At 46.8% G+C, this 24,832-nt stretch overlaps 2 protein-coding genes across 2 annotated transcripts; one reads left to right on the top strand and one right to left on the bottom strand.

The window, feature by feature from the left end:
- Positions 1-123: 123 nt before the first annotated feature.
- Positions 124-15,397, top strand: LOC115331693. Its single transcript, XM_040214458.3, has 8 exons — positions 124-343; positions 1,182-1,264; positions 3,659-3,914; positions 8,025-8,087; positions 8,973-9,089; positions 10,922-11,271; positions 13,991-14,213; positions 15,220-15,397. The coding sequence occupies exons 1-8, from the start codon at positions 166-168 to the stop codon at positions 15,369-15,371; spliced, it is 1,422 nt and encodes a 473-aa protein (XP_040070392.1). The 5' UTR covers positions 124-165; the 3' UTR covers positions 15,372-15,397.
- Positions 15,398-22,770: 7,373 nt separating this feature from the next.
- Positions 22,771-23,979, bottom strand: LOC120843206 (intracellular coagulation inhibitor 3-like). The gene has a single exon (XM_040214481.1). It carries the CDS (start codon positions 23,977-23,979, stop codon positions 22,771-22,773), a length of 1,209 nt encoding a protein of 402 aa, XP_040070415.1.
- Positions 23,980-24,832: the final 853 nt, after the last annotated feature.

Here is a 24,832-nt window from a genome sequence, read left to right on the forward strand (position 1 = left end):
ACGCACGACTCCGACAGATCGTGAAAATTGAAGCGGGCGCGAAGCGGGCGCGTCCGCTTCCATTTTCACGATTTGTCGGAGTCGTGCGTTTTGTAGTGTCCTGTTTGGACACCCCTTTACGCGTTTGTTTTGGTCAAGTTCTTTGTGCAAGTTCAACCGTTCGCTATGTTTGCGCTTGTTAAATACAAAGATAATCACCGAGCGATAATGCCGGTTTCTCTAATAGAGAATTTTGCTCCAAAATGTACTTCAGACATACCTCAGAAAGTTGTTAGTGCGTATTGGTGCGGCAGTGATGGAGAAGAAGAGGGATATTACGATGCAAACGTCGTACTCCTTGGAGGTAAGAAATCGTCTTTTCTAACGACTAATTTTTTTTTGTCTTGCTTTGTTGCCTGGTCATTTAGAGCCCTGTGCGCCATGAGAATAATGATCTTTTCATTCTGGAACTGGCGGACCGTAAGGTCGAGATGTTCCCTGTCTGTACCCTGCCGAGGAGGCAGCCCGGCACTTGGCTGTGTGGAAGTTGTGTAAATGAACACCTATAAACTATGAACCGATGTTCAGGCCGCGACCGACTTTCAGGCGCCATAGAGCATTGGCGAAATTGCCCCTCTACAGCGCTGTAACAAATCGGAATAATCTCGGGCTTAGCCTATGATGTAACTTGGCTCCTAAACTTCTTTGTTCCTATCTGTTCTGTGGATATTATAAGCCCATACTTTTAAGGCTGTAGTCTACAGTGCCGTCCGACCCCCCCACCCCACCCCGCCGGCCCCCATGCACCTCCGGAAGGGAAGTCACATATTTTTTTGTTCAGCGAAGTTTCGTCGACAACATTCGTTTATTTTCAGTGTTAATCGTAAATTAAAATAAAAAAAATGCTCGACAGAAAAAAAAAAATTAAGCCTGTACTGAGGCAGACATCTTACCACGCTTTGAAAATTTTGTTTTGACAATGCGTTTTACACTAAACTTTTGGACGGCACTTCAACGTGTGAGTGGAGTACCTGGACGACACTTGAACGCTCTGCAAGAGTGCCGTCGGATGGTACTCTAGGCACTACATATTTTTTTAATTCCAATAAGCCATTACTTTTATTTTGATTGACCAGCTGCTTATTGGTGCTTGGTCTTTGCCTTGCGTCAATGCCTCAAAGATATCTATTTTTGGATCGCAGATTCAAAAGAGACTCTGATTACGGAACTCAGTAAAAAGTCCCGGATGGTGGTTCCGAAAATATTTGAGGACAAGGGAAGCAAGGTATGTTATTTGATAATTTTTTTATTATTGTACAGTATATTATACCATATTCAGTAATGTTCACATAAGTCTCGTTTACGTGAATGCGACTTAGTCGTATCGAATCCAGTTGTCGCATTCAATGCGGTCATGTAAAGGGCATAATGCGCTAAGGAAGCGCATCGCATTCAAGTCGCTAGACAGAGGTGGATCGAGACGGCGAATACGCATTCACTCAACCCATGTAACGGCAGGACGCATCGCATTTTGGAACGGGGAGAATTATGGGACAGCGCTCGCTGCGGGAGCGAGTGAACAGCTGAGAACATTGTGGCGGCCAACCTTGGCGGTGGCGGCGGGGAGCGGTTCAGTGTGGTCACCCGCAGTTTCTCCCGAGAAGGAACGCAAGCTTTTATCGCCAAACTAAATGAGCGGAATATGAGCTGCTCGGAGACGGCGGCCTTCATCCAAGCCCTGCGAAATACAACTTGCTCGTCCGAGGGGGTATCTAGAGGCTTCGGTGCGAGCACGAACAACGGCGAGTGTTCCAAGCACTGACTACATGGTAGCGCAGAACAAGCAGCTTTTACTTCGGTGCCGTTCCTGGCTGCGTCGGAGTCTTTCGGCTTCGGGGTCTGGTTGCGGTTGACAAGGTTTGGTGAGGCGAAGTGCGGTGGCGTCCTCAGGGCGGTTGGAAACGATTCCGCTCGCCAGGTCGTGTGCACGGCACGCACATTGCCTCTCATCCAGAGTGGTCCGGCAGCCCGACCCGGAGCCCAAAACGTTTGGATTTTGATGTTTTTTTCGTCTCGTAACTCCTTGCACAGCATCGAAGACAGCGGATACAATATTTATGCTCGCCGAGAGCGTCGAAAGGCCTTCACGTGCGATGCACCGAAAAATGTGGTCACATGGTGCGGCCGAAGTGCAGCTTTAACTTTGAGCTTTGACATGGCGTGGCGCTACCTTCGCGTTGAGCTTTGTGCGCATTCATGTAAACTTTGCCGCATCGGCTTCCTTCGAAGGACGATTTGAGTCGACGTACTGAAGCCATATAAATGTAAATATGGCTATAGTCTACGAAGGTGCCCCAGTTGTCAAAGCCACCCGTGAATTGCCCCCAGAACTTCTTAATGCCTTCGATGGCAGCAGAGTCGTACATGGGGAGAGTTTGGCAAGTCTATGATCTCGCCGCCGTAACGTCCTGCTCCCGAGTGAGCCAATCAGCCCGCAACGCAGAGCGAGAGGCGTGAGCGCATGTGCGTGAACTCTTGGCTGCTTCCAGCTGAGCGGCGAGGGCCGCCATTATCATTCATTTGCCTGGCGAAATGCATGGGATCGACATCCAAATTTCGGATCTTTACTTTTATTTGGCAGGCTCTGGCAAGAAAATTACATAATGTTTTTCCTCGGTCGCTTAAAAAGCTAACGAATTCAGTTTCTCCGTGTTTAAACGCAAACTTTGATTCAAGCGAAAAAGAAATAAGCTTGTAGCAGACGACGCGCAGCCTCGAGTGCTCCGCGCCGACAGTGTTGCGTCAAAATGGCGGTCGTCTCCTCTTTTCTCTGTTCTTTCTCTCTCGCTCCTTCGGCACTCTCCTCTTTTCTTCGCTTTTCTCCTCTTCGGCGCCTCCGTCGCCACTCGCACTGGCCAAACTCTCCCAATATACGGCTCTGGATGGCAGCGGGCAACATATAGCATAAGTGCTTCTCTGAGGAGGTACCAGCAACCGAACAAAACACCTTTAGCTTCTCAATATATTCTTTGGGAAGCTGCTTTTCCTTATAGCCAACAAATTTCAGGAGTGGCACATTTAGGTACTTTCGTAGTGTGACTTTTTGCCAGGCGGTACGATATCCTCTGGATTTGTCACTGGCGTTTTCATGAGCATTTTTTTCACGGGTTGCCACCCACTCACAATCTATTGTCGTCCTGCTCAGTAGGGCTAGGAGTTCTCGAACAAAACGGGACGCGATTGAGCAATAAACGCGACAACACATTTCTCGCTCCATCGCGTCCTCATTTTCCATAGGTATGGCCATTCATTCCGAGATATTTCTATATGAGTGATGTTTCGGGGTTTGTGGTGCCCCGTTAAACACTTTGCATACTTATTATGTTAAATTCAAATTTTGGTTCAATATCCCTTTAATGGAGTGGCTAGTTTGGCATATGCTGGTGTTGACACCGCACTCCCAAGCATGCCAAACTGGGTACTTGGTTGATCGGCCAGTAAAGCACTGATTACCCCTGGTTTTTCTTATGACAAACTGCTGCATTGCAAGCGCATTCAGATCACAACTGTCCTCACCAGAAGGCTGGCTATCGTGTTTCAATATTCGGATTCTGGTCTGTATTTGACATTTTTTGCGAAGATATGTTTAAAAATCTGTTTTTATTCTTGCATGTTCAAGAGAGGAAGGGTGGATCGAGTGCCACCAAAGGCACAGAAAACCTTGAAGCTGGCGGCAAAGCTGAGGCGAATGGACGGCTTTTTAAGGAAGAAGGCAGGGAGTCCCTGCGGGACGGACAGCGAGTCGAGCGGAGACGAACTCGTCACCAAAAGCAGGATGAGGGAGGTGATCAGGGAGAACCGCAGCCTAAAGAAGAGGCTGTCTGAAAAGGAGCTGATGGCTCAGCGTCTCACAAATGCAATGCTGCAAAAGCTTGGTAAGTTACATTTGGCAGGTTTTTTTTATTCAAGTTTCATAGTGCCCTACTGAAGTTAATTTTGTGTATTGTTTTTTTTAATTGTGATGTAAAAGGAAGTTAAGAGCTGAGCTTCTAAAGTGGCCCAATTTTTTTAATAGTATCAAGCGAGTGTCGACCGCCGCGACGGCCAGCGCTGTGCGGTGGAAAAATGCGGTGTCACAGGAGAGATTAAGTGCGTGCGCACAAAGCCCTTTCTGGTGGGAGCGTTGTCTGCTAGGCTCGCACTCAGCACCTGCTCCGTAGCAAAGGAGGGCAGGGTGCTTGCAATGTCGAAGTGCACCGCCGATACCACCTTTTGAAATGCGTTCAAAATCCTATTGATGTTAGCATGTGTAACCTCCACTGTTGTTTCTTTATCCTTTTGCATCATGCCACCCATTGACATTCTCACAATGCATGCCTGTGTTTCTATGGGCACTCGAGGAGGCATAAAAATGTGCGCGCGCCCGCTAGTCAAGGAAAACTGTGACTACCCGGCTACCATAGTCTAGATGACGACAGCAACAACGCAGTTGATAGTACAAAACACCAAGCCCAAGCGGAAACCCTGTCTATACTCCGTTTCACTTTGTGTTGTACCTCAGCCGACGCTACGAGTTATCTTGGCCAGTCCATCGCTAAAAGTGTGTCACGTGGCCTTCCAATTGGGTACAACTGCACGGGGAAGCACAATGTCACGTGGCAGGGTGAAAGCACTGGATTGGTTTTGATGCCTCGTAGCATTGTCTGCGATATATAGTTTAATGCATTGTTGCATCCAGTTCGTCCCGTCACCATATTTTTCATTTTTGTTTGTATTCACAAAGTAAACGCAAACATGAAATGAAAAAAAAAAGAAAAGTAAATTAAACTTGAGATGACGCGCGGTTTATGCCACGCCTGAGCAGTATCACGCAAGCAAGCGCTATTCAGATCTTTGCTTAAAGGCGGTTAGCTGTGCCAGCAGATAATGAGCAGGGGTTGTGTGCGGTCCACCGAATAGCCTAGCAGACGACGCTCCCACCAGAAAGAGCTTTGTGCGCACACGCTTAATCTCTCCCGTGACGCCGCATTTTTCCGCGGCGCGGCGCTGGCCGTCCCGGCGGTCGACGCTCACTTGATATTATTGAAAAATTGGGCCACTGCACATAAGTCATACAGAGTAATGGATTGTGTACAGTGTTGCTACTTTTTTGGTAAGTGCTTTCCCCTGAGCGTCCTTTGGACGTGGGTGGCGCTTCGTCCCATCTGGAGGTAACTTGACAACCATGTAGCCCCTGAGATAATTTAAGCTACAAGATTCAAACCCGGGTATTTGCTGTGTCTGTGGTTCAAACAAGCTTCATATCATCTCTGTATTGGTCAGAGATTGGGGCCTAATCTTGTGTGCCAGTCCTAGCCTTTACGAGAGGTTCTACTGTTTGTATCTGTACTATCGTGGACTCTGTTAGCTGTGACATGCCAGCGGCGGCCGTCCCGCACCCCGAGCTCTGCATAGCAGATGCCATCCGAAACTCCGCACTTGCGCCGTGTGGCGAGCTTGCTATTCCCTCCTGCGATCACACCCTCGCTTTATCGACTGCTAGGCGTAGAGCAGACGACGCCACAGCACTTGCGAATGTTCGCTGATCGCGGTTTTGTGGGCGCCACTTTTAGGCACAAACCTGTTATCAGCCGTCTCTGCTCGTCTGATATCCTCACCACACTGAGCAGGTCTTGAAATCAATAAATACAGGCGATGTATATTGGCACAGATTGCAAAGTTATTGTAGCATAAACCCTTTATATATTTATTTTATTTATATATTTTTTTAGAAAAAGGTGTACGCAATGCATGCTTCGATCATACGTGTTTGCGAACGGATATGAGCGCAGCAGGTGTGAATCAGAGATAGATCTTTGATTGCAGCTTTTCCGAGAGAAAAAGCGTAATCTACCGTGATATATAGAATAATGCCTGTGTCCCACTAGAGCGACATACAGAAACAAAAGACGACAAGCCTCAAACCAGAGTCTTTCGCGATGAGAGAGGCTTCGTAGAATAAAGGAGGCTATGCTCAAACACGAGCATCATGCACGCGAGGGTATCTTTGGCAGGCTTGCAATCACTCCTGCTTACTTCACGAGTACCAAACGACTCAACGCCTGTCAAAGGTACCATCACATGCTGCATGGGTTTGAGGCTTGTCGCTGTCTCTTGTCTCTGTCTGTCGCTCTAGTGGGACACGGGCATAAGGGGCGATGGTTGCCCTCAGCCCAGCGGACGCTTATCCGTGAGTCAGGGAATCAAGCGCCGTGTAAGAGGCGCCCACGAAAGCGTGGGCGCCTATTTGTGGTGGTTTGCTGAATACGAAACCGTGTTCAGCGAACATTGGTGAGAGCTGCGGCGTCGTCTGCTCTACGCCTGGTAGACGACAAAGCGAGGGTGTGCTCGCAGGCGAGAAGAGCGAGTCCGCCACACAGCGCATGCATGGAGCTTTGGACGTCGCCTGCAATGCAGCGCTAAGGATGCGGGACGGCCGCCACTCGCGTGTTACAGCTAACAAAGTCCATGATAGTACATCTGAGGCCTGATTCACAAAAAGCGTCTTCTCTAAAGGTCCTGTTCAACGAAATATTGCTGGAAAGCTTTTCACTTTGCATGGGTGTACTAGCACTACTCTGGCCCAAGGATACTTAAAGGCCAACCAACAAGCAGAAAGAAGGAAACTCTCCCTCAATGTATTACGGGCACCACTTGCATTGGTTCATCAAGGCGCGTCACGCTAGCCGTGTCTATGCCTAATCGGGGAATTGAGACGAGTTCGGTCGCTCAGCAGAAACTGGGGCTGCATCCTGCCTGTGTAGTTTCACGCTCTTCATTCTCTTCTTCCCCTGTTGAAGTCAGGACGCATGAGGGCAGCACACATAACAAATGCCCCTTGCTTGTCGCGGCAAAGCATTCAAGTCACTCAGGCGATGTGTGGCTACGTTGATCGCTAAGGAGTTCCCAAGACAGCTTGGAAGCTGTCGTAGAATTCTTATGCACGTTTTTCATCGTAAGAGTGTTATGTGATCTCGGCCTCGGATGCCTTTCTCGACTGGCATAATGTGGTGCATATAGACCATTCCATTTAGCGCTGTCTGGACGGCACCATTTTGTTCGACAGCAGTGCCCTCTCCATACATCCGGGAAATTCAGTGGGTTTTTGGTTCAGCGGGGTAAAACGAGAGAGAGGGCACGCGCCCGACTCCGCTAGCAGACGACAAACCGGGAGGTTTCCATCCTCCATCTTTGGGCTGTACAGAACATCGAACTCTTACTCGTGGCTGCCGTTATGATGTGGTTCGCGTTCTTAGAATAGTTACGGCTACTCCAAAATCAGCCTAGAGCTCTCTGTTGTTCTTTTTCAGTAAACAATCAACTAGCTTATCGTTTTTCCTTTACTTAAATGGCAGTTTAGTCAGCCAGCAGTACTACCCTCAACTACTGCGTGTATTGCGGCAGGAGAGCACATTTTTATTTATTATTTCAGACTTCCACTCATGGTCGCTAAAGGCCTACACCAGTACAAACTTTGTATAGTAAAAAAGGTACAGCAGCCGGATTTATTTTTCGCCTGAGAGACCGGCCAATCTGACACAGTTTTCCCTAATTTTTTTTTATTTGCACGCAGGCTACAGCGCGATTGGACCCTGTTAGTCTTTTTATCTAGCATAGTATTATACGATAACTGGCATACCCAAATCTGCGTTTGAAATTTCCAAAATGACGCGATTTGAAACAGAGTTCGTACGCCAGCCGGATGCTAGGTGCAGCCCACTTGGCGGAGCGGACGACATGCGAATGAAGGGAAAGGGCATTTTTTTTTCTTTTTTTACCCTCTCTGCTATGACCCTAATGGAACGGTCTATATCTAACTAAGAATTTGATGAGGTGACACAAAACTCAGCCACAATATCAGTGGGTAATGCTGTAAATAGGACATGGTGCTATTTGGGGCACCTAGAAATCAAATAGGCTCCACTCACTCCCATAGCATTGTTACACTGCAGTCAGATAAAAAAAAAATGTGATTCTACATTCATTTCCCATGCCTTTTCTTACAGAAACCGTAGAACCCTGCAGATGCGGGCAAGGGGCATCGAGCTCAAATGCCTCTGGTGTTACAGGTACGTGTTACAGGCATTCATAGAATTTGAAGTGGTCGTAGGTCAGTGGATGTACTGCATGCAATTGCATCTTCCTTTTGTGAAGATATTCTGAAGATTCATTTTATTCCAAGGTTACTCGCCCACACTCAGTTGGTCGCAATGGTGGCAATGTGGTAAAAGCTATGTGCTTACCTAATCAATAAATCACCTGCGTCTGACCCTTCTTACTATGCCTGTGTGTGCACACAGAGTCGGATGATGTGGTGCAAGACCGTCAGTTGCTTGTCCAGCAAGCAAATGCAGCCTCCGCTGCCTTGTAAGCTCAGCTGTGTCGAGTGCTGTATAGTTACATGTTTCAATAGGATTTTTTGATGACCTAGGCGAAGCTACAAAAAGGGTTGCTCGGTGTGATGTGTCGCAACCACTTTCCAGTCAATGCGCACTAGCACATGGCAAAGATGCAAACCAAAATGAGTCTTGTATTGTAAACATTGCTCCAATTATTTTTTTTCAAGAGAAAAGCCAACTCGTGACATGCATGCCTGAACAAGGCTGTTTAAAAGAATGCTTTGTTTTTAGTTGCAGTGTACCTTTAATGTAAGAAATACTATAGGGCAGCAGTGTTTGCGATCATAAGAATATAAACCCACCTCCCCCCTATAAAAGAATTATAAGGTTTGAGGGTTTTAAACCTTTGAGCACGAAAAGATAAGTCTTAATGACTGGCATGTTTCAGGTTTGCTTGCATCAATAATTAATAGCATGGGTGCGACTTTTTAAATTTGTTATGAATATTTTTTATTACAAAAAAGCTAAATGATGTATCATTACAAGACTGAAAAGTTTGTTATAATCCATGTTACTCCAAGATTGCACCTTATTAATTTATTTTTGTTTTTTCAGAGCCTTCAAGGGGCACTGCACCAGCTGTCCGGAGGTCTCTCTTTGACACTGTGGAGCCGCATGGCTTTGCCAGTGAAGACGAAATGGAGGGCCAACTAGTGGAAGCTGGATGTTCATGTAAGATTGCCTACAAAGCTGGGAACATAGTGCTTACCATCCTTTGTGTAATTTGAATTATTTGCCTTATATAAGTAGTAAAAAATAGTTGAGGTGTGCGAATACCAACATTTTGACTGTGAATTGAGCCAAATATTTTCAAATACGAATATTTTACGTCTAATGGGACCTCGACACCTCCGATACTGCCTTTATTAGGATTTATACATGTACAGCTCATTAAAGATCTTTTAAAGTGTTTACGTGGCAGATTGCCTTGGGCTTCTTCAGACAGCCTTGGGCTTCTTCAGCGCGAACCGGCTGTTTAATCACCGTGTCGCCACTTCGTGAAGTGCTGAAATCAACGAGACTAGCGTGTATGCAGAAGGCATGCGCCAATGTTGGCATCGTCTGCTACGCTGTTACCTTATGCATGACCGGTCTGCACTCTCTCTACTCTGAATCAGGGATAAGAGGGGTGCGCCACCTCGCACTGTTTGCATTTTTTTCTCCCTTGAAATGGCTTGCCGCTTTTAAAAAATTTTAAATAAAAGAGGGCGTGACGGTGTGTTTTGCCATGAAATCACGCTACATCGGAAATGAAAGAAACCTTCCACCTGCACTTTACGAATCTTCCACACTACATAGCTGGTGTTGGTCGGTCAGCTTGGGCCTTCCAGGGTTGTTGAGTAATGTGTTAATACCCAACATTGACTGAATGTTTTTGTTAACCCAAATTTAACCCATGACATTCGCTAATAAATTATTCATGAAATTTGAATTTTTTTTTCTTTTAGCAAGCAGCGTAATTTTATGCAAAATACAATAAACAAGAAATCTGTTCTGCGTGATCCAGCAAAACTCGCTTCTACGCCGTTTTCTTTACTTTTTTATTTCTTTGCACCTACAGGAAACTGACCGGCGATTACTGGTAAGGGGACGGTGCTGACAACAGGAGAAGCGCTTAAGTTTGGTTAGGGAACAGCCTCGGGGGCAGATGTTCCCTCCCCATTGTGGCATATGGCCTCTGCACACGTGCCTACGTGTTGATAACACCGCTTCATGCCATGATAATGCGCTGATGTAGCGGCTGGTTGGAGGTCGTGTTATATTGTTAAAAAATCTGGAGGTTGTACACTTTTTCTGCACCCCATCCTCCTTTGTTTAAATTTTATTGCTGAAGCCACCCCTTTTGCGGTCTATTCCATGGGTGGCTTGAGTGACACGGCCTAAGAGCTGCAAACATAACTATTAAACTTCGAAGAGCTGTTAAAAAAAGTGGGGGGGGGGGGAGGGGAGAAACTTTCAACAGCACTTTGTAGCAAGGCCGTAGTACTGAAATTCATTGCGTCACCAAGAAAGGCCACCACAGGGCATGGATTGAATATGAGTGCTGTGTCAGTGTTTGTCTGGGCCTAACCAGCGCGAGCCCGACTAGATAGTCTAGTTCCTCTCTTTAAATCGCGTTTAATTTTTAGCTAGGTAATTATATTATTATTTTATAAATTTATATATTTGTGTAAATACTCCCCAGAGTTTTTTTTTTCACATTTTTGTTGTCACAGATGATGCTGACAAATTCATTGTAGCTATTCCAATTAATCATTGATGCAAATATTCCCGGTTGTACAACTTGGGAGTGACGATGCCATTAAGCTACTCAACATCGGTACTGCATGACCAGTATTAGCTTCTGCAGTGCAAAGGTAGGCTCAGATAGAAGTGTTAGTGAAGTAATGTATCTTGTGTTTTGGAAATTTATAGTGCTTCATAGCCTTCCTTCTACATTTGCATGTCTTGCTCTAGCTGTAATTACATTAACCTGCTTTGAAATTACTTTGTGTTTATTGCAGATGCCGCTCCGCCTCAGGCTGGCGCACGGTCCAAGTCTGTCGCAGTGGCTGCGACGCTTGTGGCTTGCGCACGGCCTAGGATTGTTCCAGAGACTGGACAGGCACAGGCTGGTTCTCAACCAGAGTTCGTCGCAGCGGCTACACCACTACCAGCTGGTCCTCGACCTGAGCTCATCGCAAAGGCAAGGCTCCAACCTGGTGGAGCACAGCCTGCGGAACTTCCGGATGTTGCACCGCTACGAGCGGGCGGTGCACCGCTACGGCCACTGCAAATAGCCCCAGGTGCTGCAGCACAGCAGCAGGAAGTCCCTCCTGACTGTCCTCCTGAGCTGGCGGAGGTTGATGGCATGGTAAATATAGAGAACCAAATCATTGCTAGACTGCTTTCTTGATTTCTTGTATTTTTCAAATGTACTGGACACTGTCAATCCCTGTAATTTTCTTTTAAAATGCTAAGGCAAATTTAATAAAACTTTGTTCATATGTCTTTTTAATGGGTTAGCATAAAAAACCCTATTATCTGGGAAGACGTAATATTCATTAATGCTCAGCAGGGCTACAGATGAGATAGGAGGCAAGTCTAACATGACAATTTAATTTAAATAGAATTTAACGATCATGGGGAATTTAGAACGCATTACAGACTGCTTATGATCGCTATTCGGCGCTTCCAGCAAATGGTCAACAACACGTTTCTTATCAAGCAGTTGCAGCATCGAACCAGAGGTTTTGATTGCTACTTGGTGCTTAGATCAAATGTTCAACAAGGACAGTCTAGAGCACTCGCGGCCCGTCCTCACTTTCTGTGCAGCCGTGGATATTGACAAACATTTTTAAAGTATCGAGGGCCATGATCCCATCTGCAAACGTGAGCTTTGTGTGATCACTGTTTTTTTGTCCATGTCCTCTTTGCTTTCAACTTCTTTAGTCATAGTGATGTCGGCAATGATGTCCATCATGCTTTTGCAGTTCTGAGCTAATGACATTCTCTTAATTGACACAGAATTATGAGTGTCGTAGGCTCTCATTCGTGTTATAGCGTCGTCTAGATCTTGCACATTGAAAGATTCGCCAGCGGTCATATCTTGCACATCTTCGGCATTTTACTTAATTATTTTTCAACCTTGTTCTGAATGTTGAAGCCGTACAATGGGTAGTGCACTACACTGTCACCTTGCACGAAAAGCGCCATCTCTGAGCACAACTTAAAACTACACTTACAGAACTGAGCCAGAAAGCGCAACTAAACAGTATGGCGGGCCAGTGCACATTTCTGGCTCATCTGTCAACGTCCTACACTATTAACCCTTTCATGGTGGTGGTTTCTGTTTCAAAGGATGTGCCCTAGTGGTCGGGTTCTTCCCCAATGCTATTGCACAAAAAGCATACTAGCTCATTGCTGGAGGCAATAACCTTTAATAATGAATTAATGGCTGGTACAAACTTCAAAGTGCTTATAAAACACTTTCTTCTTGTGTCTTACTTGGAATCAAATGTACTTTCCATACATTTCTTGATTGGGTGGTCAGCTCTTATCCTGTCATGTCCCAGAAGAGTCAGAAGTATGAATTGGAAGAACTGTCGCTTTAATCGCCACTAGTGCCCATGTAGCCGAGGCACGCGGGACGCACGATAGAATCATTTGTGCTCAGGTGTGGTGTTTGCAAGCCTAGCCTTTAGCATGGTGATGTCAACATAACTAAACATGACAAGCATCAGTTAAAATAGAGAGATGCTCACTGGGACTTCAAATGCCACCTTACTTCCTAACACAGCTATAGAAGATTGGCTTGCACAGGTAGATCCCTTATCCCTTCTTTCTTGTATCACATACGCCTTGACTTTCTCCTGCAATAGTTGCTTTCTGCAGTCTAAATATGTGGCCATTTACATGAGCACAGTTTGCTAGCACAATCACACAATGTACCGGCAAGCCTAAAGACCTGCATCCTTTATAGGAACTGACATGGTATTTTAATCAATTATTCAAGTATTGTCCCATCTGCCCAATTTACACTAGCCTGTCTGTAAAAGGGATCTCATAAACTTATAATTAAGGCTCAAGGGACAATCTTTGTGCCATGTACTGTCGAGACCGGTTATAACGAAGTCTATTATAACGAAATAGCGGCTACAACGAAGCGATCACAATTTCCCATTCTCTTTTGCACTTTGTTAACCGAAGTCGGTTATAATGAAACAGCGGATATATCGAAGTGATTTCCGATTCCCATTGACTTCGCTATAACCGGTCTTGACAGTATCGTAGCGCAACCACAGCATCTGGATTGCTTTTATTTTATTGAATGTGCGCTTTATCAAAGCTGAGAAAGATCTGGCTACTCTTGTTACGGCTCAAAACTGCAATGTCTGTCCATTATCGCTATGCAGCCCATTTTAACCCGTGGGGAAGACGGTGAATATAAAAGTGGGAGGCAACCTTCTTGCACTCTTCATCAGCTTTTTCTGGGTGCATTCTTGCAAACCTTGGTTGGCATGCTCGTATAATTTTTCACAAGCGAGCAACTGGCACTTTAAGGAGTTTAGGTTTCCTATTGTCAGTGGCGGGTCAAGAACAGTGTATAAGCTCGAAAGGAGGAAGTTCGGATGGGAGAGGAGGAACCTTTCTTGCACACCGAGTTTCTGCCTGCTTCCTTCTTCAGCTCGTACACTTTCTTGACCTGTCACTTCTTATAAGTCTGAAAATAGGCACTGAAAGATTTTCCCTTGTACCGTCTATGAGACCAGGCAGAGGGAACTGCAATATCGGTTTTGACAAGTAATCAGTTTCTGGCAAGAAATTTTCTCAACATTTGTTTCTGGTAAAAAAATTATTAACCTGTCAGATGTTTTGCTTTTGTAGTACTAGCACATTATACGAGCCAATATGACACCTACAAAAGAGACATAAAAGTGCTCCCTTTCTGGTTCTTGGACACCTTTTACTGGATAATAGTGTATCTCTCGAATGTTTTTTTTTTTACATTTCTTTGTAAACAGTTTTTTCTTTTTTCTTTTTTTTTTATACAAAGGGCCAACACTTCTTTGCTTTTCTTTAACTTTTTTCAGGTGCACCTGAGGAATGGCGTGTTTATAACGAAGAAGCGGATGGACCTTTCCCTAAAGATGGGTAAAACTGACTCGAAGTTTATTGCTTGGATCGCCCGGAGTCTGTGGGAGCCGGAGGAACTCTTGGACAGGAGCGTCAAGGGGCTGCCCTGCCGGCGCTTGGTGAAGGATGGGGCCACAGCCAAGAAAGAGCTGACCCCTATAAAGGTTAATGCCATGGAAGGTGGGTGGCTTTAAACAAATCCTGGTACAAACTTGAACCATGTAAAAGGCATGCTTGTATTTATTGCTGTGCATTAAGAGTGTGCCTGCAGTTGGATCGGGAAGCTTGTACAGTGAAACAAAGTAAAGCAATAATGCATTCTAACAGGCGGAGAAGTGCTGCAAAAGAGAGTGGTCACTTTTGCTTGCTTGTCGGTGTGCAACAACTTTAGGGGAGTCCTGCATCGCTGTCGCATTTTGAAGAACGCTATGGGATTGTTGGGAAACTAATGTGCAGCGAGTAGAGACATGGACAGACTCAAAGCTGGTGATTGGCTTTCAGAAAATGCTTGCAGGTTACAAGAACTATCTGAACCTACTATTTACAAGGCGCTTGCAGGCAAAGATTATAGGCTTTTTTGAGAGAAATAAATCTGTCGTTCTCTCGAGAGTTCAAGGCTTATTTCCGTTTTATGCCCAAGCATGGTGTGGGTTGCTTTTGATGATTGATTTTATAAATGCACGGCTGACATTTCCGGTGTGTGCAGACTCCTACAGGACCGCGGTAGTTTCTTGGAGCCGCGACATTAAACCTTGGAGTTATCAAATCGAAACACTGAAAAAGGAAATCCCAGATTTAATTGAATAGTTTTCAGCTCCACGGGACTTTATCACATCGAGATTTAACTGTAATAGGTTTGAGTTTAGAGCCCTTGCCATACTGTATTTAATTATTGCATGTTTCCACATTAAATTTTAAACAGTGCCGGTGCTTGTCAAGTAATTAGTGTCCAGACAAGTAAATTAGAGTGCAGTGCTATTCATCTAGGAATAATTAGCTTGCTATTATCGTGGATATTAGCGAAATAAGCTTATATTTAGGGAATGTGTCAATTGAATTTTGAATGAACAGCAAATAATTGAACCTTATTGCTATGCTTTCCTTAGTCAGTTTCATGTTAACTGTAATGTTTATATGACAGAACAAAATTTAAGTTTGACGTTTGGTTGTTGTTTCTTCTTTTCAGTTGCACTGGGTCTGCGGATCGACACACTCCAGATGGGGGAGTTCACGAGAACGGAAAGATTAGAAGCAATGCGGACGAAGTTGTCTAACTTCCTGTGTGACAACAACCGTGCTGATGAGAGGGCAGCTGCTCGCAGGGCAAAGAAGAACTAAATGGGCAAGTGGAATAAAAAGCAGAGCCGCCATATTTTGTACTGTGTTTCATGTAGCACGTCATGGTTGTGATTTTATGTACCACGTCATGGTTGTGCTATTGTACGCTTGGTTGTCAGCATCCTAGTACTGGTTTGCTGCCTTATGACCTGGAGCGATTCCAGCTGTGATATCCCCCTATCCGGTTAAATTATCATATATATAATAGGTATGGCATCGAGAGGCCACTAAACTCGACCCGATTTCCAGAATACTGCGTTCCAGACTGGATTCCAGTACTGCGTATCCGGCTGGATTTCCAGAAGACACCCTACCGGAATGGATCCAGTAGTACATACCCAGATTGATTTCCAGAACGGTTCCAGTAGCTGTCGATCCAGATAGATTTCCAGATGGATTTCCGGTTCCATAATCCAGACTAAATTAATCTGGAAAAATGTCTACTGGGTTTTTAGGTAGGGGTGTGTTGCTCAAGCAAGGAGCAGATCCTTTTCACTGCAGCCGTTGATGGTGTATAGTCTTGCGTTGCGAACCTGGGCCAACTGCGGCCCGGCAATGCTCGCACTTGGGTTGGTGACGGCCGCAGCACAAGATGGGTAGACGGCGGTTCTTGAATCTTGTGTGACGAGGCCTCTTTTCCGGCTGCAACGATAGTAGGTGCAATTAGTCCTCTGGCTGTACGAACGTTGTGCGCACTTCCGCCACTGCTGTGTGTTGCTCAAGCGAGGAGCAGATCCCTTTCACTGCAGCCGTTGATGACGTAGTCTTGCGTTGCGAACCTGGGCCAACTGCGGCCCGGCAATGGTCGCTCTTGGGTTGGTGACGGCCGCAGCACAAGATGGGTAGACGGCGGTTCTTGAATCTTATGTGACGAGGCCTCTTTTCCGGCTGCAACGATAGTAGGTGCAATTAGTCCTCTGGCTGTACGAACGTTGTGCGCGCTGCCGCCACTGCTGTGTGTTGCTCAAGCAAGGAGCAGATCCTTTTCACTGCAGCCGTTGATGGTGTATAGTCTTGCGTTGCGAACCTGGGCCAACTGCGGCCCGGCAATGCTCGCTCTTGGGTTGGTGACGGCCGCAGCACAAGATGGGTAGACGGCGGTTCTTGAATCTTGTCTGACGAGGCCTCTTTTCCGGCTGCAACGATAGTAGGTGCAATTAGTCCTCTGGCTTTACGAACGTTGTGCGCGCTGCCGCCACTGCTGTGTGTTGCTCAAGCAAGGAGCAGATCCTTTTCACTGCAGGCGTTGATGGTGTATAGTCTTGCGTTGCGAACCTGGGCCAACTGCGGCCCGGCAATGCTCGCTCTTGGGTTGGTGACGGCCGCAGCACAAGATGGGTAGACGGCGGTTCTTGAATCTTGTCTGACGAGGCCTCTTTTCCGGCTGCAACGATAGTAGGTGCAATTAGTCCTCTGGCTGTACGAACGTTGTGCGCGCTGCCGCCACTGCTGTGTGTTGCTCAAGCAAGGAGCAGATCCTTTTCACTGCAGCCGTTGATGGTGTATAGTCTTGCGTTGCGAACCTGGGCCAACTGCGGCCCGGCAATGCTCGCTCTTGGGTTGGTGACGGCCGCAGCACAAGATGGGTAGACGGCGGTTCTTCAATCTTGTCTGACGAGGCCTCTTTTCCGGCTGCAACGATAGTAGGTGCAATTAGTTCTCTGGCTGTACGAACGTTGTGCGCGCTGCCGCCACTGCTGTGTGTTGCTCAAGCAAGGAGCAGATCCTTTTCACTGCAGCCGTTGATGGTGTATAGTCTTGCGTTGCGAACCTGGGCCAACTGCGGCCCGGCAATGCTCGCACTTGGGTTGGTGACGGCCGCAGCACAAGATGGGTAGACGGCGGTTCTTGAATCTTGTCTGACGAGGCCTCTTTTCCGGCTGCAACGATAGTAGGTGCAATTAGTCCTCTGGCTGTACGAACGTTGTGCGCGCTGCCGCCACTGCTGTGTGTTGCTCAAGCAAGGAGCAGATCCTTTTCACTGCAGCCGTTGATGGTGTATAGTCTTGCGTTGCGAACCTGGGCCAACTGCGGCCCGGCAATGCTCGCACTTGGGTTGGTGACGGCCGCAGCACAAGATGGGTAGACGGCGGTTCTTGAATCTTGTCTGACGAGGCCTCTTTTCCGGCTGCAACGATAGTAGGTGCAATTAGTCCTCTGACTGTACAAACGTTGTGCGCGCTGCCGCCACTGCTGTGTGTTGCTCAAGCAAAGGAGCAGATCCTTTTCACTGCAGCCGTTGATGGTGTATAGTCTTGCGTTGCGAACCTGGGCCAACTGCGGCCCGGCAATGCTCGCTCTTGGGTTGGTGACGGCCGCAGCACAAGATGGGTAGACGGCGGTTCTTGAATCTTGTCTGACGAGGCCTCTTTTCCGGCTGCAACGATAGTAGGTGCAATTAGTCCTCTGGCTGTACGAACGTTGTGCGCGGTGCCGCCACTGCTGTGTGTTGCTCAAGCAAGGAGCAGATCCTTTTCACTGCAGCCGTTGATGGTGTATAGTCTTGCGTTGCGAACCTGGGCCAAATGCAGCCCGGCAATGCTCGCACTTGGGTTGGTGACGGCCGCAGCACAAGATGGGTAGACGGCGGTTCTTGAATCTTGTCTGACGAGGCCTCTTTTCCGGCTGCAACGATAGTAGGTGCAATTAGTCCTCTGGCTGTACGAACGTTGTGCGCGCTGCCGCCACTGCTGTGTGTTGCTCAAGCAAGGAGCAGATCCTTTTCACTGCAGCCGTTGATGGTGTATAGTCTTGCGTTGCGAACCTGGGCCAACTGCGGCCCGGCAATGCTCGCACTTGGGTTGGTGACGGCCGCAGCACAAGATGGGTAGACGGCGGTTCTTGAATCTTGTCTGACGAGGCCTCTTTTCCGGCTGCAACGAGAGTAGGTGCAATTAGTCCTCTGGCTGTACGAACGTTGTGCGCGCTGCCGCCACTGCTGTGTGTTGCTCAAGCAAGGAGCAGATCCTTTTCACTGCAGCCGTTGATGGTGTATAGTCTTGCGTTGCGAACCTGGGCCAACTGCGGCCCGGCAATGCTCGCACTTGGGTTGGTGACGGCCGCAGCACAAGATGGGTAGACGGCGGTTCTTGAATCTTGTGTGACGAGGCCTCTTTTCCGGCTGCAACGATAGTAGGTGCAATTAGTCCTCTGGCTGTACGAACGTTGTGCGCGCTGCCGCCATTACTGTGTGTTGCTCAAGCGAGGAGCAGATCCCTTTCACTGCAGCCGTTGATGACGTAGTCTTGCGTTGCGAACCTGGGCCAACTGCGGCCCGGCAATGCTCGCACTTGGGTTGGTGACGGCCGCAGCACAAGATGGGTAGACGGCGGTTCTTGAATCTTGTCTGACGAGGTCTCTTTTCCGGCTGCAACGATAGTAGGTGCAATTAGTCCTCTGGCTGTACGAACGTTGTGCGCGCTGCCGCCACTGCTGTGTGTTGCTCAAGCAAGGAGCAGATCCTTTTCACTGCAGCCGTTGATGGTGTATAGTCTTGCGTTGCGAACCTGGGCCAACTGCGGCCCGGCAATGCTCGCACTTGGGTTGGTGACGGCCGCAGCACAAGATGGGTAGACGGCGGTTCTTGAATCTTGTCTGACGAGGCCTCTTTTCCGGCTGCAACGATAGTAGGTGCAATTAGTCCTCTGGCTGTACGAACGTTGTGCGCACTTCCGCCACTGCTGTGTGTTGCTCGAGCGAGGAGCAGATCCCTTTCACTGCAGCCGTTGATGAAGTATTCTTGCGTTGCGAACCTGGGCCAACTGCGGCCCGGCAATGCTCGCACTTGGGTTGGTGACGGCCGCAGCAGAAGATGGGTAGACGGCGGTTCTTGAATCTTGTCTGACGAGGCCTCTTTTCCGGCTGCAACGATAGTAGGTGCAATTAGTCCTCTGGCTGTACGAACGTTGTGCGCGCTGCCGCCACTGCTGTGTCTAAAAAGTAAAAAGTATAAAAAGTAACGCTAAAGTAACGTACGTTACTTTTTATTGGTTACGGTAACGGTAAAGCGTTCCTTTTAATGTTGAGGTAACGTGCAGGTCGGTAACGCGTTGCTTTTTTTGCACGTAACGAGTTACGTATTTCGCCCCTTTTTTGGGTAACGTCTACAAGACTGCTGATGTTGTATATGACTATAGCGAGACACCTAGGCTGAACAAAAGCCCATTCAGCTAAGAGAAGCGGCGTCGGGAGTGTCGTAAAAGTCCTCACTTTCGGTTGTGCCGTGCTTCCGCTAGATGGCCACACCGAAACTTCGAAACTAATGACGTCACAACGTGGTGCTCCGCTACAAACAACCGTTGCCAGGGCCGTTGTTATGGACAAATGCATCGGGGCTCCACGTGAGGCCAGAAATTGTCTGACAAAAAGATAAATTCTTTTTTTCCAAGCATTGTGTCAATATCTCACCATGAAGACTTTTCTCATCGTCTCAGTAGCAAAACGCGATGACAAAAGGCCGTAATAAAGTTCCACAACCGGGTTTGCCTTGCTAGCAGACCATACAATGGCTTCGCGGGTTTTAGCGGTTCTTTCTGAGGGAGTGGGCGACTGCGTTGAATGAAGTTGGTGGCGGCTCACGAAACTTCTATCCTCGGGGTCAACTTTCTGTGATCAGATTTCGGAAGCGAAGAGTGGCCGTGCACAGCTTTGATCGACGCTCGAGGTGCCCAGTGCGCGGACGCTTTTTCGTGAAGCTCGCTTCCGTAATATTTGAGAAGGTGAAATCTCTGTAAATCCAATTCATGTACAACAACGACATGAAGTGTATCAAGGTGGAAGTGCAGGCCAGCGCACGTTTTACAAATTTCTCACACCACAGTTCTTCGGTGCACATTTGTGTGATCAAACAAACTGTCCGTAACGGACATATACTGTAAAATTATCGCGGATCCTATCTTTCGCGGCCCCTTATGTTGCGAAACGGTCAGAAGAGGACATAACCGCGGCCACTAAGTTTCTCAAATTCCGGCCACCTGCATTGAAACTCTTAAGGACCAAAACATTTGGCGTGCCCTTAAATTTTGCGAATTTTTTAATTCGTGAAATTCGCGAACATTAAGGGTTTTACAGTATGTTGCCGCGTACATGGCCCATAAAGAAACCTTTGCCCCTCTACCCCGCACCTCCACCAGAAATGCCACGGATGCAAAAGTCTCGACGAGTGTAAACTGGAAATAAAGGCTTATTCGGCGAACTTGTGGCAGAAGCGAACGAAGGAATGTGTCGAAACAGCAGCAGCGTACATTGCGGCGTCGACGTGACAGCTGGCCCGAGAGAGCGGGAATGTGCCTCGTCATCGCGAGAACCTGAGTGAGTCGGCAGAGCTCACGCTCGACTCCTTATCCGCTGCACTCGGCCTCTCAGACATTCGGCCTGGAATGGTCGAGACTGACTAGGCAATGTCGTTCTGGCCTCCTTATCTTTTAAACTCGGTAAGAGTAAACACTCATCTTCTAGATGTAAGGAGAAGCGTTTTTTCTCGGTCATGTACGCGGCAATATGACTTACCCGATGTTATTACGCAGCTCCCTCGCTATTTGGGGCGTAACTTAAATCTGAGGAACCAGTAGGACTTTTCCTCAAGTTGATGATTACAAGCAGCTACAAAACACACACCCGTATTGCGAGCATGAAAAAGGAAGGTCTGGGCCTCTAATCGGCTCATGTTAGAGTAAGAAAAATTGGAGACTTTCCACTCTGTCGAAGAAGGAAGACCAGCGAAGCTGTAGAGTGGAAAGGCTGTCGCCATCTACGAGCGATGGCGGCAACCAGACAACCGGCTTGCCGCTTTCGCTTGTTGATAGAGGCAGCTGCCAAGAGTTTGGTGTCATCACTTCTTTGCTGGTGGAAACGATTCTGGGGATACTAACCCTTAACAGCTCTGCTGTAAAAAATATATCTACATATATTGCTCCTTTATTACCACGCACGTGAACTGCAAAGTAAGAATGGGGGCCCGACGATGCTTTGTTATGCTTTACACAGATGCCTTTTCTCACTATATTCCTAGCAGATATCCATACGTGTGATGAATTTTGTCAGACAGTATCGTATCGCACGCAAATACGATTGGTTTTTATGAACATGGAGAGTTTTCTTAGGCCTGCCACGTTCCAAATAATTACAAAATATAATCATTGTGAAAACGATTCAAACTCTTGCAGACGACATACTTCAGTCATTCCATGTGAGCTCGACATGCCTTTGTCGTCTCTAGCAGGCATCTAGAGACGTCTCGAGGGCGGGAACTTCCCATCGCAAATATTTCAGAAACAGCCAATGCTCCGCAAACGTCTGTCATAGTAACTGTGAAATCTAGGCTCCCTATATACATTATCTTCAGGCATTCAAATTTTACCTCTCATTTTTTTACGGATAGTTCTTTCGTAGCGACATAGAGTCTCATGAATTCATCTATAACAACGCCCCTAGTAACGGTTTGATTGGAGCAGTGACGTCACGTGGGGTAAATTGGCGGTTTCGTAACTGAGCTAATCTAGTGACGTTGGCTTTTATAAATGTTAATGCCACGTGACGGGCAGATTGGTGGCCGAGTGGGCTAAAGCGCACACTCAGCTCGACGCGCGTGGAGCGATATCTCGCGCTGCAGAACCCAGGGATCCTAGGTTCCAGATTGAAACCTGACCCCAGGAATCGAAACGGGACCGCTGTCCGTTTTGATCTGGATGAGCATCGCACAGGCGTGCGGAGCTGTATCACTACTGCGTGAGCACGTTAAATACCCCAGGTTAGCAGTCGTACTGCACTGGCAAAATTGCTCATCTACAGTGTAAACCGGTGTCGCCCCGTCCTGGCAGACCGACCTTACCTTTTGATGCCACGTGACTCATACTCTAGTAGACTGTCTATTGAACTCTAAACAAATTAAAACGATCGTTCCTTAAATACTGCAGAAGTAAATTTCGCTGCCAACATTTTTTGGTGTCACTACAAGAGATTGTATTTAATAAAATGCGATGACAAAAAACAAAACAAAAACAAAACATCCTATAACTTTCCGAAAATCTTATTGGTCGTTATATTTTTGTTAATAGATAAGCAAACTCTTTTGGTACGTCGAGCCAATTTTAAGGAAAATTAACGGCAATGAAACAGCAAAAAAAAAACAAAAAAAAACGGCGGAGTACCAGCATACACGGAACATTTTGCTATACCTCACAGATAATCCGGACTAACGGCAAATTACAAGCAATTTAAATACAATTTTGTTTGAGAGTCCATTTTACTGCATGACTGTGTTTTTGAAGGAGCATTCCTTAGAGGAACGTAACCACCCAGATTTTTTCGAATGTGGTTTATTGGTTAGGAACACCTTTCGCAAGTTTTTAGAAAGTGCGGCGAAGGAAGTTCAAATAACATCTGTTCAGATGCGGTCTGTTCACAAGTTATGAACCGCACCAATAAAGAGGATGCGCTGTTTTACAGTGTCACAGATGAAAAATAAAAAAGGGTGGTCGACGTAAAACTCTGGAATAGGATATCTGCGGCCGCTGAGAGCTGCCAACTGGAATTTCGTAGCAGCGGCTGCGACGGTCCCTTCTTCGCTCACACCCACCATAGCTTTGTGCACAACATCTGACACTTTGAGTTTCACATCACTTGAGATCCCCGATAGGTCGGCCTTAGCGCTGAATATGGATGTTAAGCCGAGCTTCTGCAACGGATCTCCAAGCTTGTAACTTGTTCTTAGCTCGAACTTCGGGAGTCTGAGTTTCACTTCGTACTGATACAGTTTCTTCTGAAGAGTCAGAAGTGTTCTGACCGAGAGGGCTCGTATGAGCTGAGGAAGTCCGGTCCTGTTGTTTGGAAGTAGAATGACCATGCTGTACTGGTCCCCGGAGTATGGAAGCTGGACGGCTTGAGACTTGAGCTCTGGCAGGGCACGATACTTCATACGACTCCTGCATGTCATTGTTTTCACCTGGACAGTTTTTATGCCTTCATTGTAGAACGGAAAATTAGCTGTTTGTTTGGTGTCGAAGGCGTTCTTCCATGAGCCTTTAAAATATATAGCGTTCATGAGGACCATCACTGCCTCGCGTAAGGAATCTTCGCCAACGATATCGGAAATTTTGCCTTTTGTCTTCGTCTTGACCCACTGGTTAATTTCCGACACAACTTTTTTCAGATTGTTCTCAAAATCAACAGACCGAACCTCGGCACCAAAAGTCTTAGCCAGGTCTCGCTTGTAGCTCTCGAGAATTCTAAGCCTTTTGTCGACCAGAGCTGCGTTGGCATTATTCACGGTCACGTTGGGCGACTGGAGGTCATTCAGGTACGTCCTGAACACCCCGAGAACGGCGTCCCGCGTCGTGATTTTTGCCCTGCGTAGGCCTAGGACAGTCTCAAGTTCCGCGGCAGACCTACCCTTTGCACCAGCGTAGACCATGGTCAGCGCTGCGAAGATGCTGCTTGGGGAGAAGAAGACGTTTTCTTGAGGCTTCCTGGTAGAGCACAGTTCCTTGAAAAGGCTTAAACCGAACTCTGAGCTTGCCCTGGCGAGTTTAGTCTGGTCGCTCTGCGCACTAACGTGCCCGGCAGCCGCTAGCGTCACAATCAACACAAGAAATGTACCTGGGGGAGACATCGCTGAAGAAGTGATAATGCGTTGAGATTTCTGACGCTTTTATACCCTCACAGGCGGATTCTGAACTGAGATCAAAATATACCGCCATAATCAAGTCGGCTTCTTTTAATAAGAAAACTATCCCCCTAGATGCCATTGTATTGAGCGAAAAATAGTAGACACTGAGTGGAATTTTCACAAAACCAGTTTACGTGTGATGCACTCCTCACGCTTTGTGTTCTCGGTCTTGTATATTTTCTTTGTATGAACGGTAATTAAATTTTTTCGAAAATGATTCGCTCGTCTCATAATAAAACTATATTATATAACTATGCCTATAGCGAGCCTGGTTTAGGAGGAAAATTGCTCGGCGCTTGTGAAGTAACAGTTATTCCGTGTTCGTGAGATGGCTTTTATGACTTTGGATAGCCGCGGTTTAATAATGATAGCCATTTAGTCTTCTCTGCCGAGCGACTTTCAGTCGTAATCAACAATAAACATATTCCAAAAACAACGCAACAAAGAAGAGCGTGATGGTTATGAAAAAAAAAAAAAAAAAATGAACAGGAATAAACAAAACCTTTCGGTACATTCTCTGTAATTGTTTTTTCTTTAAAAGCCATGTTGCATTGTTTGCCGGTGAGTATCTAGAGCAGTAATGTGTAGCTATTTTGAAATAAAAAAAACATGTGGCATTTATTATTATTTGGCATATGTTTTGTTATGTGAGGACAGTTCTACAGCTTTTGATGAAACAAACAAATACTGGCTACGTGTGGTCTCATTTTAGAAGAAGCGTCTAACGTTCTCGATAACTTTGAGTGAGGCTCACGTGGCCAAGGTGGGCTGGGGTAGCCCCTGCAGCACTCTCGTG

This window comes from Ixodes scapularis, unplaced genomic scaffold (genome assembly GCF_016920785.2).
Source record: "Ixodes scapularis isolate PalLabHiFi unplaced genomic scaffold, ASM1692078v2 PGA_scaffold13__105_contigs__length_92229423, whole genome shotgun sequence".
NCBI classification, from domain to species: domain Eukaryota; kingdom Metazoa; phylum Arthropoda; class Arachnida; order Ixodida; family Ixodidae; genus Ixodes; species Ixodes scapularis.